This window comes from Cryptotermes secundus, unplaced genomic scaffold (genome assembly GCF_002891405.2).
Source record: "Cryptotermes secundus unplaced genomic scaffold, Csec_1.0 scaffold697, whole genome shotgun sequence".
Taxonomy (NCBI): Eukaryota; Metazoa; Arthropoda; class Insecta; order Blattodea; family Kalotermitidae; genus Cryptotermes; species Cryptotermes secundus.
Window position 1 is genome coordinate 1,025,392 of NW_019724753.1, and position 13,697 is coordinate 1,039,088.

The 13,697-nt window shown below is 36.5% G+C and overlaps 1 protein-coding gene across 1 annotated transcript; it reads right to left on the bottom strand.

Annotated features, from left to right (window-relative positions):
• Positions 1–7,388: 7,388 nt before the first annotated feature.
• On the bottom strand, positions 7,389–13,697 carry LOC111862928 (deoxyhypusine hydroxylase). The gene is made up of 3 exons (XM_023848797.2): positions 12,866–13,697; positions 8,742–9,065; positions 7,389–8,179 (listed from the first exon to the last, which is right to left on the bottom strand). The coding sequence occupies exons 1-3, from the start codon at positions 13,143–13,145 to the stop codon at positions 7,875–7,877; spliced, it is 909 nt and encodes a 302-aa protein (XP_023704565.1). The 5' UTR covers positions 13,146–13,697; the 3' UTR covers positions 7,389–7,874.

Consider the following 13,697-nt stretch of genomic DNA (forward strand, 5'->3'; position numbering starts at 1 on the left):
TTTATATAATTTTATTAGTTTTATATGTAACTTAAAGTTTTTCAATATATATAAACATAAAAAAATTCAAATTCAACTGCATTCATGTAACTTAAAATTTGTAAATCCATCATCTGATTATAAGGTGCAATAAAATAAAAACAAATTATACCACAAATGTTATAAGATATATGAAATTTAAATTAATAAATCAGATTTCAAATTGATATATGTAGAATATTAACAAATTATATATGTATATAATGTACAGGCTGGACAACTGAGGGGTCAGAGTGCGATTCCCAGTATGGTCAAGAATTTTCTCCACAGCATCCAGACTGGCAGTGGGGCCCACCCAGCCTCCTATCTGATGGATGCCAGGGTTCTTTACCCAAGGGGAGGGGGGGTAAAGCAGTTAGGGGTATGAAGCTGACCATTTACCTCCCACAAGTGTCGAGGTCAAGAAAAATGTAGATCTATAAATCCACTGTCTCATATGCCTTCATGGCGTAGTGCTTAATTAGTTAAGCACAGGGACAGCTTTACCTTACCTTTACTTACTTGAAGTACAATTACTGATTGGGTCATTGATGATATTATAAAATACTGCATCATAAACATAATATAGAATGTAGGGTTTCAGGTTCTCACACCAGTGGTTATGAAGAGTACTATCTTCTGGCAAGTCAGCTTACCACATGCTTTGACACTAATACGTGTATCTTGCTCAGCTTATTTGAGCCTAAAGATAGAGAAGATATGTTCTTCCAAAACATCGGATGACTTTCAACAGACTACATGGGGTTATATCCCGAAGGTAGTACTCTGTATATTGTGTTGTGTTTGTGTGACTGTAGATGGGGTTTGGATTGGTGACTCAATTTATTGACCACATATAGGTTGTAACTACAAATAACAGTAACACTATTGCTGATTTCCACACTTTACAAATCACTACACACTAAGTCTTCTTCAGCCTGCAGTGTCTTCACTAGACCTTTCCTGGTAACAGATTTTAACAGTAGAGATTCTTCAGCTTCACACGCCCCAGTCCTTTCTTTACAGACTCCCATACAGAACTAAGCTCTTAAATTGTCCATTTCTTATAACATCTTGGCATGAACCACACAGAAAACACAGCTCTTCTATTGTTGCATTCATGTCTGTTGCTCTGGGAATGTGTTTACCAAGCCATTGCCCCAAAACGACCCTGGTATATCCACCCATCTTGCAGTCATTGCATAGCAACAGCTCTACATGCAACAATGTTATAGAATAATATGATCAACACTATTTTAAGTACACCTAGTTCAACACTATCACCATAGATGCATTCTCAACAAATTTCGTACGAGGTAAAATTGTGTTAGTCAAACACAAATTTTCCATAAGAAATAATACAAGGAAGTCTTTTAGTAACTTATGAGTTCACGGTAACCAGTGCACTACTTGCTGTGAAAGGGCATGCGAATTTTGCCAGTGAATCAGAATGCCTGACATTACAGTTCACATATCACAGGAGGTATTGAAGATGCTGTCCTCTCTACACGTAGATTTTCTGCAATTAACTGATTCATTCAAAAACACAGGTACAACAATCCTTCTTGCACTTACAACACATCAGACACCAGCTTTCACTGGATGGGTTAGGCATTTGTGTTACCGTTCTTACACTAGACTTTAACACTCGAGTCTCTTGAGCTAGATGTTTAAATGATTTTCTAGGTGTATGTTCAAGTGTGGCCCCTGTGTCATCTAACTTCTCCCCAGTAAACACTCGGCACTTATGTTTTTGTTTCTTGTCTATTAAGATTCCTGTTCTAATTTTATTCACCAAACTATGAATTGTTTGTCTGCTGGGAACTCTTTCATCATGAAATTTACATTGAAATTTTTGCTGACACTTTCCAGCAGATCCATATTTCACATAGGTATTATACAGAAATACATGTTGCTCTAAAGTATACGGCACCATGACGCTTGCTAACTGTAACTGAGAACAGATGGCTACTGCAGTTGGTAACTGCTGCCTACTGCTGACAAATCATAAACTCTAACACACAAACCACATTGCTTGCCTTGAAATATAATACCATCAAGCAGTCTGCAAGTTACTTCCCTTCATTCCAAACATTACTGGCTGATTTATTGGCAATATTCATACGTGCCTTGCAGCAATAGGTGCATGGGCCATCATGAAACACAGAGCCGTGAACTTATGAAGTTACTAAAATCCTCCCTGCATAATGGAGAGGCTGAGGAATCATGATAAACTAAAAAACCAGTCATGTTAGTCAAAAACCAGTGCTTCTTTTAAAACCATGCTAAATCACATTCGTATTTGTAGAACTCATGTTAGTTGGGGACTAGTTGTATAGAAATATTAACTTAATGCAATATGATATATGAATAAGTCTACCTATATGTTAACAGTGACAACAAAATATGTGGACATCTGTCCGCTGACCATACAAACTAGTTTCTGTTTTTACTTTAAGTGAGTTAATTTGTTCATTTTTATTCGCCCTGTAAATCAATTACATTGGCATAGGACATGTCACTCATATTATACAATTATTCAAATATAGTAATGATTATAAACACAACATATTCTATGTATTCACTTATTAGTAGCTAATATTGAAGAATTCTTCATTGAGATAGTCTGTGTAGTAACAGCATCCTTTAATAAGTCCAGTTCCTTTTTAAAAATGGATGGTATTACATATTTGTTTTATGTTAGTTCATTGCTGCTGATAGTTTACTATATATAAAGTTGTATATTATGTACATATTATTATTTCCATGGATCCTCGTATGGCTGGAACAAAAGTGGATCTAGAAATAGTCAATAATAACAAGACAAGTCACATCGATTACACAAATACAATAGATTACATAATTACAATACTTAATCCATCACAATTACAACAATTTCTGATTGTGTCATTTAAAAAAAATTATTACTGTCAGGAAATGTGTATGAAAGATTTAACACCAACACAATTTGATAGTTTTTAATAAAAGTTGAAGTTTAAAAACTCATCAACCGAGTAAAAGGTATTTGAGGTCAACAGTGATTTTACTTCCTTTTTAAAGCTTCTGAAATTTTCTAAAATTCTTATTCTTTCTGGTAATTTATTATATAATCTAATTGCCTTTTTTAACACATTATTCTGAAAAAGGGCTGTCCTACATGCCCGGATATATAATTTATTTTTGCCTCTAGTATTGTATTCGTACTTCTGGAAATTACATTCCAGATTATCTCTCAGTTGTTTGATAAAACACAATGTGGCCAAGATATAGAGAGAGGGCATGGTCAGAATTTTGAATTGAAGAAATATACTTCTTCAAGACGTTCTTTTATTCACCCCCGCTATTAATTGCATTACCTTTTTTGTATCTGAAAGACCATCATACTACCTTTGACTGGTCCCCAGAAAATTATTCCATATTTCAGTCTTGACTGAAAATAAGAATAATAGATAGATCTAATCATTTTATAGTTTATTTCTTCCTTTAAAGTTTTAATAATAAAGTAAGCCTTATTTAAATTTGTACATATAGATTTAATATGGATGTTCCATCTCAAATTTTCAGTAATTTTTATTCCTAAGAACTCTACATCCAATTTATAAGGGATTTCTACATCATTATAAACAATACTAGGTTTACAAACTTTTTCCCTTTGTCTTGGGTGGAATGATCGTGCGCAAGACTTCCTAATATTTAATATTAGCTCATTCTTATTAACCCAACTTTCTAAGCAGTTCATTAGAAGATTTGACCAACATGTCACAATATTATGGTGTTGCACTATTATGTTTTTTGCTTCCTCACAGTTCACCATAAAAAATCGTCCCATCTCTTTAAAGGAGGTCTTCTTGACATTCAGTTCAAATATATTTCCAAGTTATCTAAAAAGAATGTGATGCAAGCATCTTGTTTCTTTAAATTAGTAAAACTGATGTGGATTACACCATTTATGACTGAGTACTGTATTTACTGCTGGACCATAATGTTAGTTTTATAAAACCAAGTAACAATACTGATGCAAAAATAAATTAATTTGGTTGAATATCACCACCGATTCATATGACAGACATCATTCATAAGTTCTGCAAAATTCTTTAACAAACACAGATGTATAACAGTATACCACATTGTGAATTATCATACTTTGTTAACCTTTTAATAAGTGGTGGATACTGTCTTCTGAGATTTGATGCCATCTGGTCTGGTAGATGGTTACTGACATTTCAGAGGAATGTAATGCCTCCATCTTCAGTGTTGAAAAGTAAGCCAACCAAGCAGCAGGCTGTTCAACCGTACATGTAGTGCAGTCCCCAAAACTATATACCAGACTATATGGAGTCATATTCTGAAAGTATTCTTCCTAGTCACTACTGTGAGAACCTTAAATCTCACATTTAATATGCTGTATTTACACTTTGTTTGTTCTAAACAGCAGTTAAAGGATAACAGATTTGTAGCCACTTAAAAATTAAATTAAATGATGCTGGTGTGTCATACTTCTTAGCAGAATGAAAATGATCGTTTTTTCCTCTCTTTAATGATTTAGTTGTAATTTTCGGTTCTGAAGCTGTAATATATAATGCAAAAAATGCTTTTTAATCCTGTCTTCTGATATCAGCATATACATGTTTTTAATATGAATTCAAGTTTTGAGAAAATGTCATTTCATTCTTAACCCCTTCAGACCCGAATTTTTTCTGGAGGAAGGAATTTTTTTTTTTATGCTCTAATGCTCTTAGGTGATTTTTTAATGATTTTAGAAGCAAGATTTATAGTGGCTACATAGATGTAATAGTTATTAGTGGTGCTTCTGCTGAGAAAAATTTGTTTTGTGAAATGATGAGACTGCCATAAAATGGCCATGCATGTGTGTGTGTATAAACTGGAGCAGCTTACGTTACATACAGTAAAATTTATTATCCACTGATTCTACCAGAGGGTATCTTCATAAAACCTATTACACATTTATTATATTTAAGAAATACATGGCAGTAAAAATTCAGATTCCAGTCTTCTGGATCATGACACTGTGTAGCCTCATGAGTGGTTACTAACATTTCAGAAGAACCTCCTGCCTCCATTTGTAGCATTGAGTTGACTACCCTGAATATGATAACAGGTTCCTCTAAAACATTGGTTACCTATGCAACTGCAGTGTTAGGATCCAGAAGGCTGCAGACTAAATTCTTACACACCAAGAGATGTGACAAAATGCATGCAATGTGTCAGTTCAGATCACCGAAAGGAGGTTATGTGGATGTAATGTGTTCATGTTGAAGTGGTTTTAAACATACAGTAGAACATATGTACTAATTTTCTTAATGTATGTAACCACAAATCAAATTCACTGTACTTAATTTTATCCATTTGTGTACAGTAATCACCTAAGTAAATCTGTAGTAAAATCACAATACACATTCCTGAACTGCATTGTGTATTGTGCAAGGCTGAAACAAACTAATACAAAATATTTTATAAAAACAGTAACATGAGATATTTTTCATTAACCCACAGTTCCTCTTAAATTGTCAGTTCTTTGAAATGCGGTAAATAGAGAATACAGGTTACACTCATTATATGTGGGATACATTCCTGAAAGTTGGAATGTGCATCAAAAATGCATAAAATTGGAAATGCACTCGACACTGTGATCATGGTGTGAAAGGTGTAGAAAATGACATGACTAAACGGTGGGGTGTCAGGGAACTGCATGCACAACTCATTGGGCATGTATTGCAGCTTCTACTGTGGCTGCAGATAGCACACTGCAGACATGGGAAAACATTGATAATAAGAGCACATATAATGAGAGTCGCCTGTACAATCAAACTGCCATAACATATTGTACTATATTAGTTAGATACTGTGCATTTGGAATTATTTGTTACCTTCTTGATTTTCAAACTGTAATCTCATTAATTTTAGGTGCTTAAAAGTAATGCATCTGTCATCATATACTGAATTAACATTATGTTTTTAAAGATATTAGAGGAATAATGCTTTTTTATAAGAGCCTGGAGAGTACAATCAGTACAGCAACTGGCCATGGGCTGGATGGCCAAGGGATCGAAATTCAAGTCCCTGAAAGGGCCAGAATTTTCTCCTCTCCACATTGTCCAGACTGGTTCTGCAGCCCACCCAATGGATACCTAGGGTATGAAGCTGACCATCCATCTCCAACTAGTGCTAAGGTCAAGAATACATGGATCTCTACATCCATTCCCCCATGCATCTTTATGGCATAGTGCTTAATTAATTAAGCACAGGGATAACTTTACCTTATCTACTTTCTTACGCAGCATACTATCACATTTTATTAAAATGTAAAATATCTCAGTCTTGACCTATGAATTTAAAGGAGGAAAAAGAAAAACTGTGACTTGAAAATAATTTATTATTTTTCAATCAAATATATATATACATCACTTTCAATCATGCCAGTTTTAAACTGTAAGCCACTTGCCATTCCAGTCACAGTTTCACTCTAGAAGACTAGCTATCATGTCTTCATTTGAATAACAATGAACTGAAACATAGGATGCAACAATGTATAAATACCCTTTCCAGAAATTACAAATAATCAGTCAGTTCTTTTACATACTACAGGAAATACAAGCAGTGACCTCCTTGAACCTCCATTTATGATGTTAGCTTCTACTTGATATATAACTAGAGGTTTCAATACAAAAACATGTGTCAGTTTTCAACCACCAGTTGACCACAAACAGGATTAATAGTGTATGCATCAGAGAAAACACCAGCTTGCAGTAACAGCACCAAATAAAAAGAAAATAAATTGCAACACTTTTCACTGCCAAAAATTTTGTCAGCTCAGAACAGGTGCATGAACAGATATTCAATAATTTTTATTTCTTAAAATATTGTGACATGTCTAACCATTGCTGGGCAATGGGAGGTGGAACAAGTTACCACGAAGACAGACCCTTGATAAACGGTTGGTTGTCAAGTTAAGCAATGGTGGAAACAAGGTTACGCAACAGTAAGGAAGCGGTGTTTGTCCGTGCTGAGCCGAGGCGCGCTGGTTGCTATGCAGCGTTGCCCAGCAATGCCTCTGTAAACATGGCGTCATGCAACAGGGGAGCCAGTGCAGCGACTGTTGCTAGGTAATCAGTAAACATGTCACGCCACAGTGAAAGCTATCACGTAACTGTTTTCTGTGTTGTCAGTGTGGAAGCTACATAACAGGAGTATTCGTCAGTGAGTAGAGTTACTAGTATTCAGTAAGAGTTGAAGTCCAGCAGCTACGAGTTGAGTTGTATTGAGTGAATGGCAGTGACTCCAGCAGGAGAAGTAATTGTGATACTGCGATGGTAGTAACTGAGAAACTGTGAATTGTGTACATGTAAGAGTGAGTGGAATAAATTCGCTAGATCCAAATGGTGTGAAGTTATCTGTCGCATCACATACCCAACACATGACAATATCATCCCTGGTAATAAATACCTTGGCAATGAGCATGGATAAAGTTTTTAAATCAGTCAACTCCATCTCCAGAAATTCAGTTTCAAGGATCTAAAAGTACTGCAATCTAAGAACTTTTGAATCAGTCTGGGTACAGGCCGACTAAGTAATGAAGGTGCACGGTGATGAGTACAAGAACAGAACTCCATCCAGCAACAGAGGTAACCCACAGTGCTCGAAGGTAAGAGTGGGGAAACCTACCATCTATCTTCAGTATTCAGTTAGGCAGTGCATAATAAATGTGGGGTCTTGTAATCAATATATATCACCTTCATGTAACACACTAATACGTTTTAGTAAATACTGTCTTCATGATATGAAACTTTTATTAAAGTTACTCTTTGAGTCTGGAAAAGTAAAATAAATTTTCAAATCTATAACTTAAGCAAAGTGTTGGCATACTGAAATTCTGGGCTATTTTCATATTCACACATGTCCAATGCTATTTCACAGCTTTCCTTCACAACCCGTTTATCATCTTCTAAATATTTCCTTAAAATATTAACACATACTGGAGAGCCAATCGCTCCCAAAGCCTCGGCACATTCATGACGCACCATCTCATTCTCTGCATGGTCTTCCAGTGAAGCCTGCAGATAAGGAATGCTGCTATCTTTCTGAAGCTGCCCCAACACAAAAGCCACTTCATGGCGGAAGAGTGCACTACCAGCCTTCAAACCTGCATTAAAAATTGAATATGCACATTGAATCTATACAAGAAAATTAATGCCGACAACTATAATTACAAACTAAAATTTAAGTCAGATCTGAGGTTCCTGCTGTCATGACAAGAATCATTTATTCACTGATACTTCCAAGAGTTTACACATTCAAAATTTGCTGCCACAAAAATTTCTGCTTTCTATCAAGGATGTTCAGCATGTAACATAGAGGCTCAGATCCAAAGGTGTCCCACATTTAATATCGGCCCAGAGTCAGGTTGGAAGATGCCCCAACTTTAGTATCAGCCTGGTATGAGATTCAAAGGTGTCTCAGCTTTTGTGTCAGTGTTCCTGCACAAATTCTATCCATACACAGAAAATCCTTAAAGACAGTTAAAATAACACTGTGGAAAACAAAGTCTCAACCTAGCAAAAACCTGTCTCTCATTTTCATCCTTTAAGTATAAAGCATGTCTGCAGACCAAGTACCGAAGAATGCACAAAAACCCAATTAACATATAACAGTCAATTTGTAAATCCAATGCTACCTCCATTATGCCACTTTAAAATTACACATACCTTCACCAAGGGCCAGTATACTCTCTGATGTCTTTAAATTCCTCAGGGTGAACATTGCTCTGTATCTATCAAACAAGTTTAGATTTTCATCCTTTAACATCAGTTTCAAAACTGTTACATCAGTTTCCTGTGATGGAGGTGCAGGATCTACAGAGGCATATGGATTTTCAGATAATTTCTTTTCTGACTGGCCAGACTCAGCCAACCACCTAATTCTACTCAAAGCCAGCTGACAAGTTTCTGCAACTTCAATTACAGGATCATCCGAATATTCTTCTAAAATATCCTTAACATCTGACGATGCTATTGCTCCTAAAGCCTCACCTGGAATCAAATGTGAAGATACAATGTCTCATAAATGGGAAATTAAATTAAACGAGTCTTCTGAAAACTGAAAGCAGCCTTACTTACTGAACAAGAAGTATCAAACACAGCTCACAAAGCCTACTTTGTTACTGCATAAAATTTTAGTACTACAGATCTATTCTTTCTATTGCTACGGTTATTCTATTTTTCTATATGTATGAAGTAGTTTTTTTAAATTTCTGGATATAACCTCGAAGTTTTGCACTGTCTCCATTTTTTAACTGTTAACTTACAAACAATGTACGTTATCTTGAGAGACCCTAGGAGCATCTGCTGTGAAAGGGTGTCCACAGGGGGGTGTTCTTTCCCTTCTCCTGTGGAGCCTGGTCATGGATGATGATCTTTGGGAGCTCAACTGTACAGGTCATTTCACAGTAGAATATGCTGATGTTATAGCAATCCTAATTAATGGGAAATTCCCACACGCTGTATCAGAGGTCTTACAAACAGCCCAGTATACAGTTCAACAGTGGTGCGAAAGGACAAACTTGTCTATCAATCCAAACAAGACAGTGATTGTACCCTTTAATAGGAAGAGGGATATCAATGGGCTCAAAGAACCAATCCTCTTCAGTTAAGAGATCCGGCTATCCAGTGAAGTCAAGTAACTTGGATTAACATTAGACAAGGGGCTGACATGGAAGAAACAGCTGGATCAGGCTATTAATAAGGGCTATAAGGCCTTCTGGACATGCAGAGGCACCTTTGGGAAGACTTGGGGACTGACACCAAGGATGGTATATTGGATATACACTGCAGTGGCAAGACCCATAATTACCTATGCCGCCACTATATGGTGGCTTAGAGTCAAACTCAAAACAAATAAGGCAGAACTTAGCAAACTGCAAAGGACAGCCTGCTTGGGAATTACGGGAGCAAAGAGAACAGCTCCAACAGCTGCAATTGAAATTCTACTATGACTCCCTCCACTGCATTTGCAGATGGAAGCAGAGGCTAAGTTAGGAAATTAGAGATTACGTTGCAATGATTAATGAAGACCTAAATCTGAAGGTTTTGGACATGCAAACATGACTCGGGATATGAACAAAGAACCCATCCTACAGATGGGATCTGATAAAACGCTACCGAAACATGTTTATGATAGACCCTTCACGATCAGATAGAAGTGAATGGAAAGAGGGGTTTCAACCCGATAGAAAGGGGGGACTAATCTGGTATACAGATGGCTCCAAGACAAATAAAGGCACTGGACCTGGGGTGTATTGTGATGGAACGAGACAGAAGCATACCTCACAGCCTTGGGCAGTACACAACAGTATTCCAGGCAGAGGCGTATGCCAGTAAGGCATACACAGGTGAGAATTTAGATAGGAACTATAGAAATAGGAACATCCATATCCTATCAGACAGTCAAGCTGCAATTAAAGCACTTGGTACACACCAAATCACTTCAAAATTGGTTTGGGACTGCCACCAATCCCCCATACAACTGGCCAGACATAACAGAGTACAACTGATATGGGTGCCAGGTCATGAGGGTATAGCAGGGAATGAAACCGCAGATCAGCTGGCAAGAACAGGAGCTGAGCAGCTGTTCATAGTACCTGAACCAGCTTGCGGCATCTCAATTAGAGTTGCCAAAAAAAAAGTGATCAGGGACTGCACTGATGGGAATCATAAAAAATACTGAGAATCCATAATTGGACTCAAACAGGCAATGGGTTTTATATCAGGACCCTCTGCCAGAAGAAGGAAGGATCTGTTGAGATTAAACAGAGATCAACTAAGATGGGTGGTAGGATTACTTACCGGACACTGCCACCTAAAAGGACACCTTTACAAGCTGGGACTGACAGATAACCCAACTTGTGAAAGGTGCCTACAAGAAAACAAATCAGCCACACACATCCTGTGTGATTGTGAGGCCATAGCTTATTTAAGATTTCGTCACTTGGATCAGTTTTTTATGAAACCAAAGCATGGTCCTACACTTTATTAAAAGTGTAGGATTAATAAGAGGCNATCAGTTTTTTATGAAACCAAGTAACTTTTATGATGGCCCCATAAGCATGGTCCTACACTTTATTAAAAGTGTAGGATTAATAAGAGGCTAATCAAAGGGGAAGCACATTAGATCACTGAAGGTCGTAGTGCAGGGGCCGGTTTTTATGGCCCACCCCTTACATACATTACATTACAAACAATGTTCCATGCAAAATGTGTAGCTGTTTATGATCCTAGAGCCATACAAAATTTCAAATGCACAAGTCCAATGGTTGATTAACTACTGCCAGCAAACCAAAAGCTAAACAAAGATTTCACACAGCCATTTGTTGATTTATATAGTATACATATAGGGCCTTCAAAAAAGTTGGATCTTTTACAAATATCTATCACCACACTTCATTCCAGGATATTAATTTAAGTGGTACCACTATAGCTCCCATTTCACAAGTTCACACTTCTGTCATATTATTATTGAATGCAATACATCAAAAAGTATGGTGCAGTGGCTTCTAATTGTACAATGTTCATATGACATTACATGAGAATCACTGGAATGACTTAAAACTTGTGAGGGGAGGAGAGTATGGCAGTCTCATAATCCTGCTTCCTTTCCTAAAAATTAATCTGACAATCTGTGTTAATAGGCAGTTGCTGAATAACGCTGATTTCAGTACGTGAAATTTGTGAATATACATTCCATTTGTGCAATTATAATGGTTCCAAGATTATCACACTTCTTTTCAGAACCACATTCATAATTTACATGTGTTTGTAATCAAATATCATGCAAAACATGGCAGACGTCAATATCATATATTAAGTTGAAAATGTTGTGATACTCAGCACAACCAATATGCTACTAGAAACAAATCATCAAAGCTTTTAACTTATCATCAAGAATACTTATTTTACAGCTACAACTCACAAATGAACAACACTGTGACTACTAATCATGGAACCTGATGGTTTCAATAACAGAACTTTGCAAAGTGAATAGCTTCAATGCAAAAATTACATAAACCTGAGAAAGTCAAGGTGGTCCAAACATGGGCATGCTAACAATCCTTCAGTTTATCTTCTGAATGGTTTTAAAAAGATATGTTCTGACCAAAAATACTAATTTTATGGAATCAATTACATAGAATTTATAATATTTCAAACTTAACATTTTCTAACTTAAAACTGCACCATGCCATATGTATATGTTTTAATGAGAAGAAACATCACTACATAGATATCTGATTTGACAGCAGACTTTATCAACTATTTATTCATCTTCTAGACATATAACTGGTGTACATTATGTCATTATTGTCACAATATTGGAAGTATTATACCCAGGAAATTTAAAATAACAATACTGAGGCATGACACATGGCTCATCACTACTGTTATCTCCATTGAAACCAAAATCAAATGTGAATCTAATTCTATGACAATCTTTTCTTGTGACAATATGGCATCAAAAATAATAATCAAGCACGTTTAATAACAAGGCACATTAGACAATGGAAAAGAGCACACTTAAATGTTTATAGTTTCTGCTATACATATTTTTTTGTCATAATAGGACTCACAGACTACCGGTAACACTACAGAATACAACTAACCTAATTCAATTTTTAACACTATAAGAAGCAAATGGAAAAACTACCACATTATCACTTTTCCTGGATAGCCTCTTTCCAAAAACAAAAGATCGTATTAAGTGGAGGAACTGTTTTGGAAGAGACTGTGAACCTGTCGTCTGACAGATTACTGATGAATGAATGAATGAACAAACAACAAACCTGCTTCGTGCCTAACCATTGATTCTTGATTTCTGTCGGCCAGGATACGTTTCAACACCGGAATGGCCCTAGTATCTTGCATTTGACCAAGACAATATGCAAGTTCGTGCTTCAATAAGGCTGACGGATCGGTAAAACATTGCTCGATACAACGCAGTGCCACAGAGCCACCAAGATTTCTCAGAGTAAATAAAGCTCGGAACCTCTCTTTGAGAGGTCTGGTTTGGTCACTAAGTACTCGGCCTATAGCTTCAATTTTATCTTCAGATGCTACATGCATTGCTATTATATTGAACTGAATTATATAAAAGTACTTAATTAAATGACAGCCCAATATTTCTATCTACTGTCACGTGGCCCACGTGCCTTCCTCACCAACAACACGGACATCAAAACGACTGGGACGATCACGCCCGATCAGGACGATCAGGACCAGGGGGTGGAATCTTGAATAGGAGAAAGGGCAACACGGTAACTACTGCCTCTATGAGCGGCGGACGAAACTCACGCTGGGCTCGACCAATCAGAGAGCCTAAACAAACCAACTTGAATACCCACAATTCCGTGCGGTTATGGTGGTGCATTATATGCAAATTGGTAAGTATGAATTTTGATTTGATGTGGTTGCGAAACGAAAGTAGACATTTGCGAACGAAATTACAGCTGCATGTCAAACATATTATTTGTGTATATGAATATTATGCTTACTACCACAAATGGAATTAGAAACATAGAATTCTTTCAAGCCTAAAATTTTTCAGGTTATCATGAACTGTCATCTAAATGATATTTTTTTATGATATGTTCTGCAACTTTCTGTTTATCCCAGAGA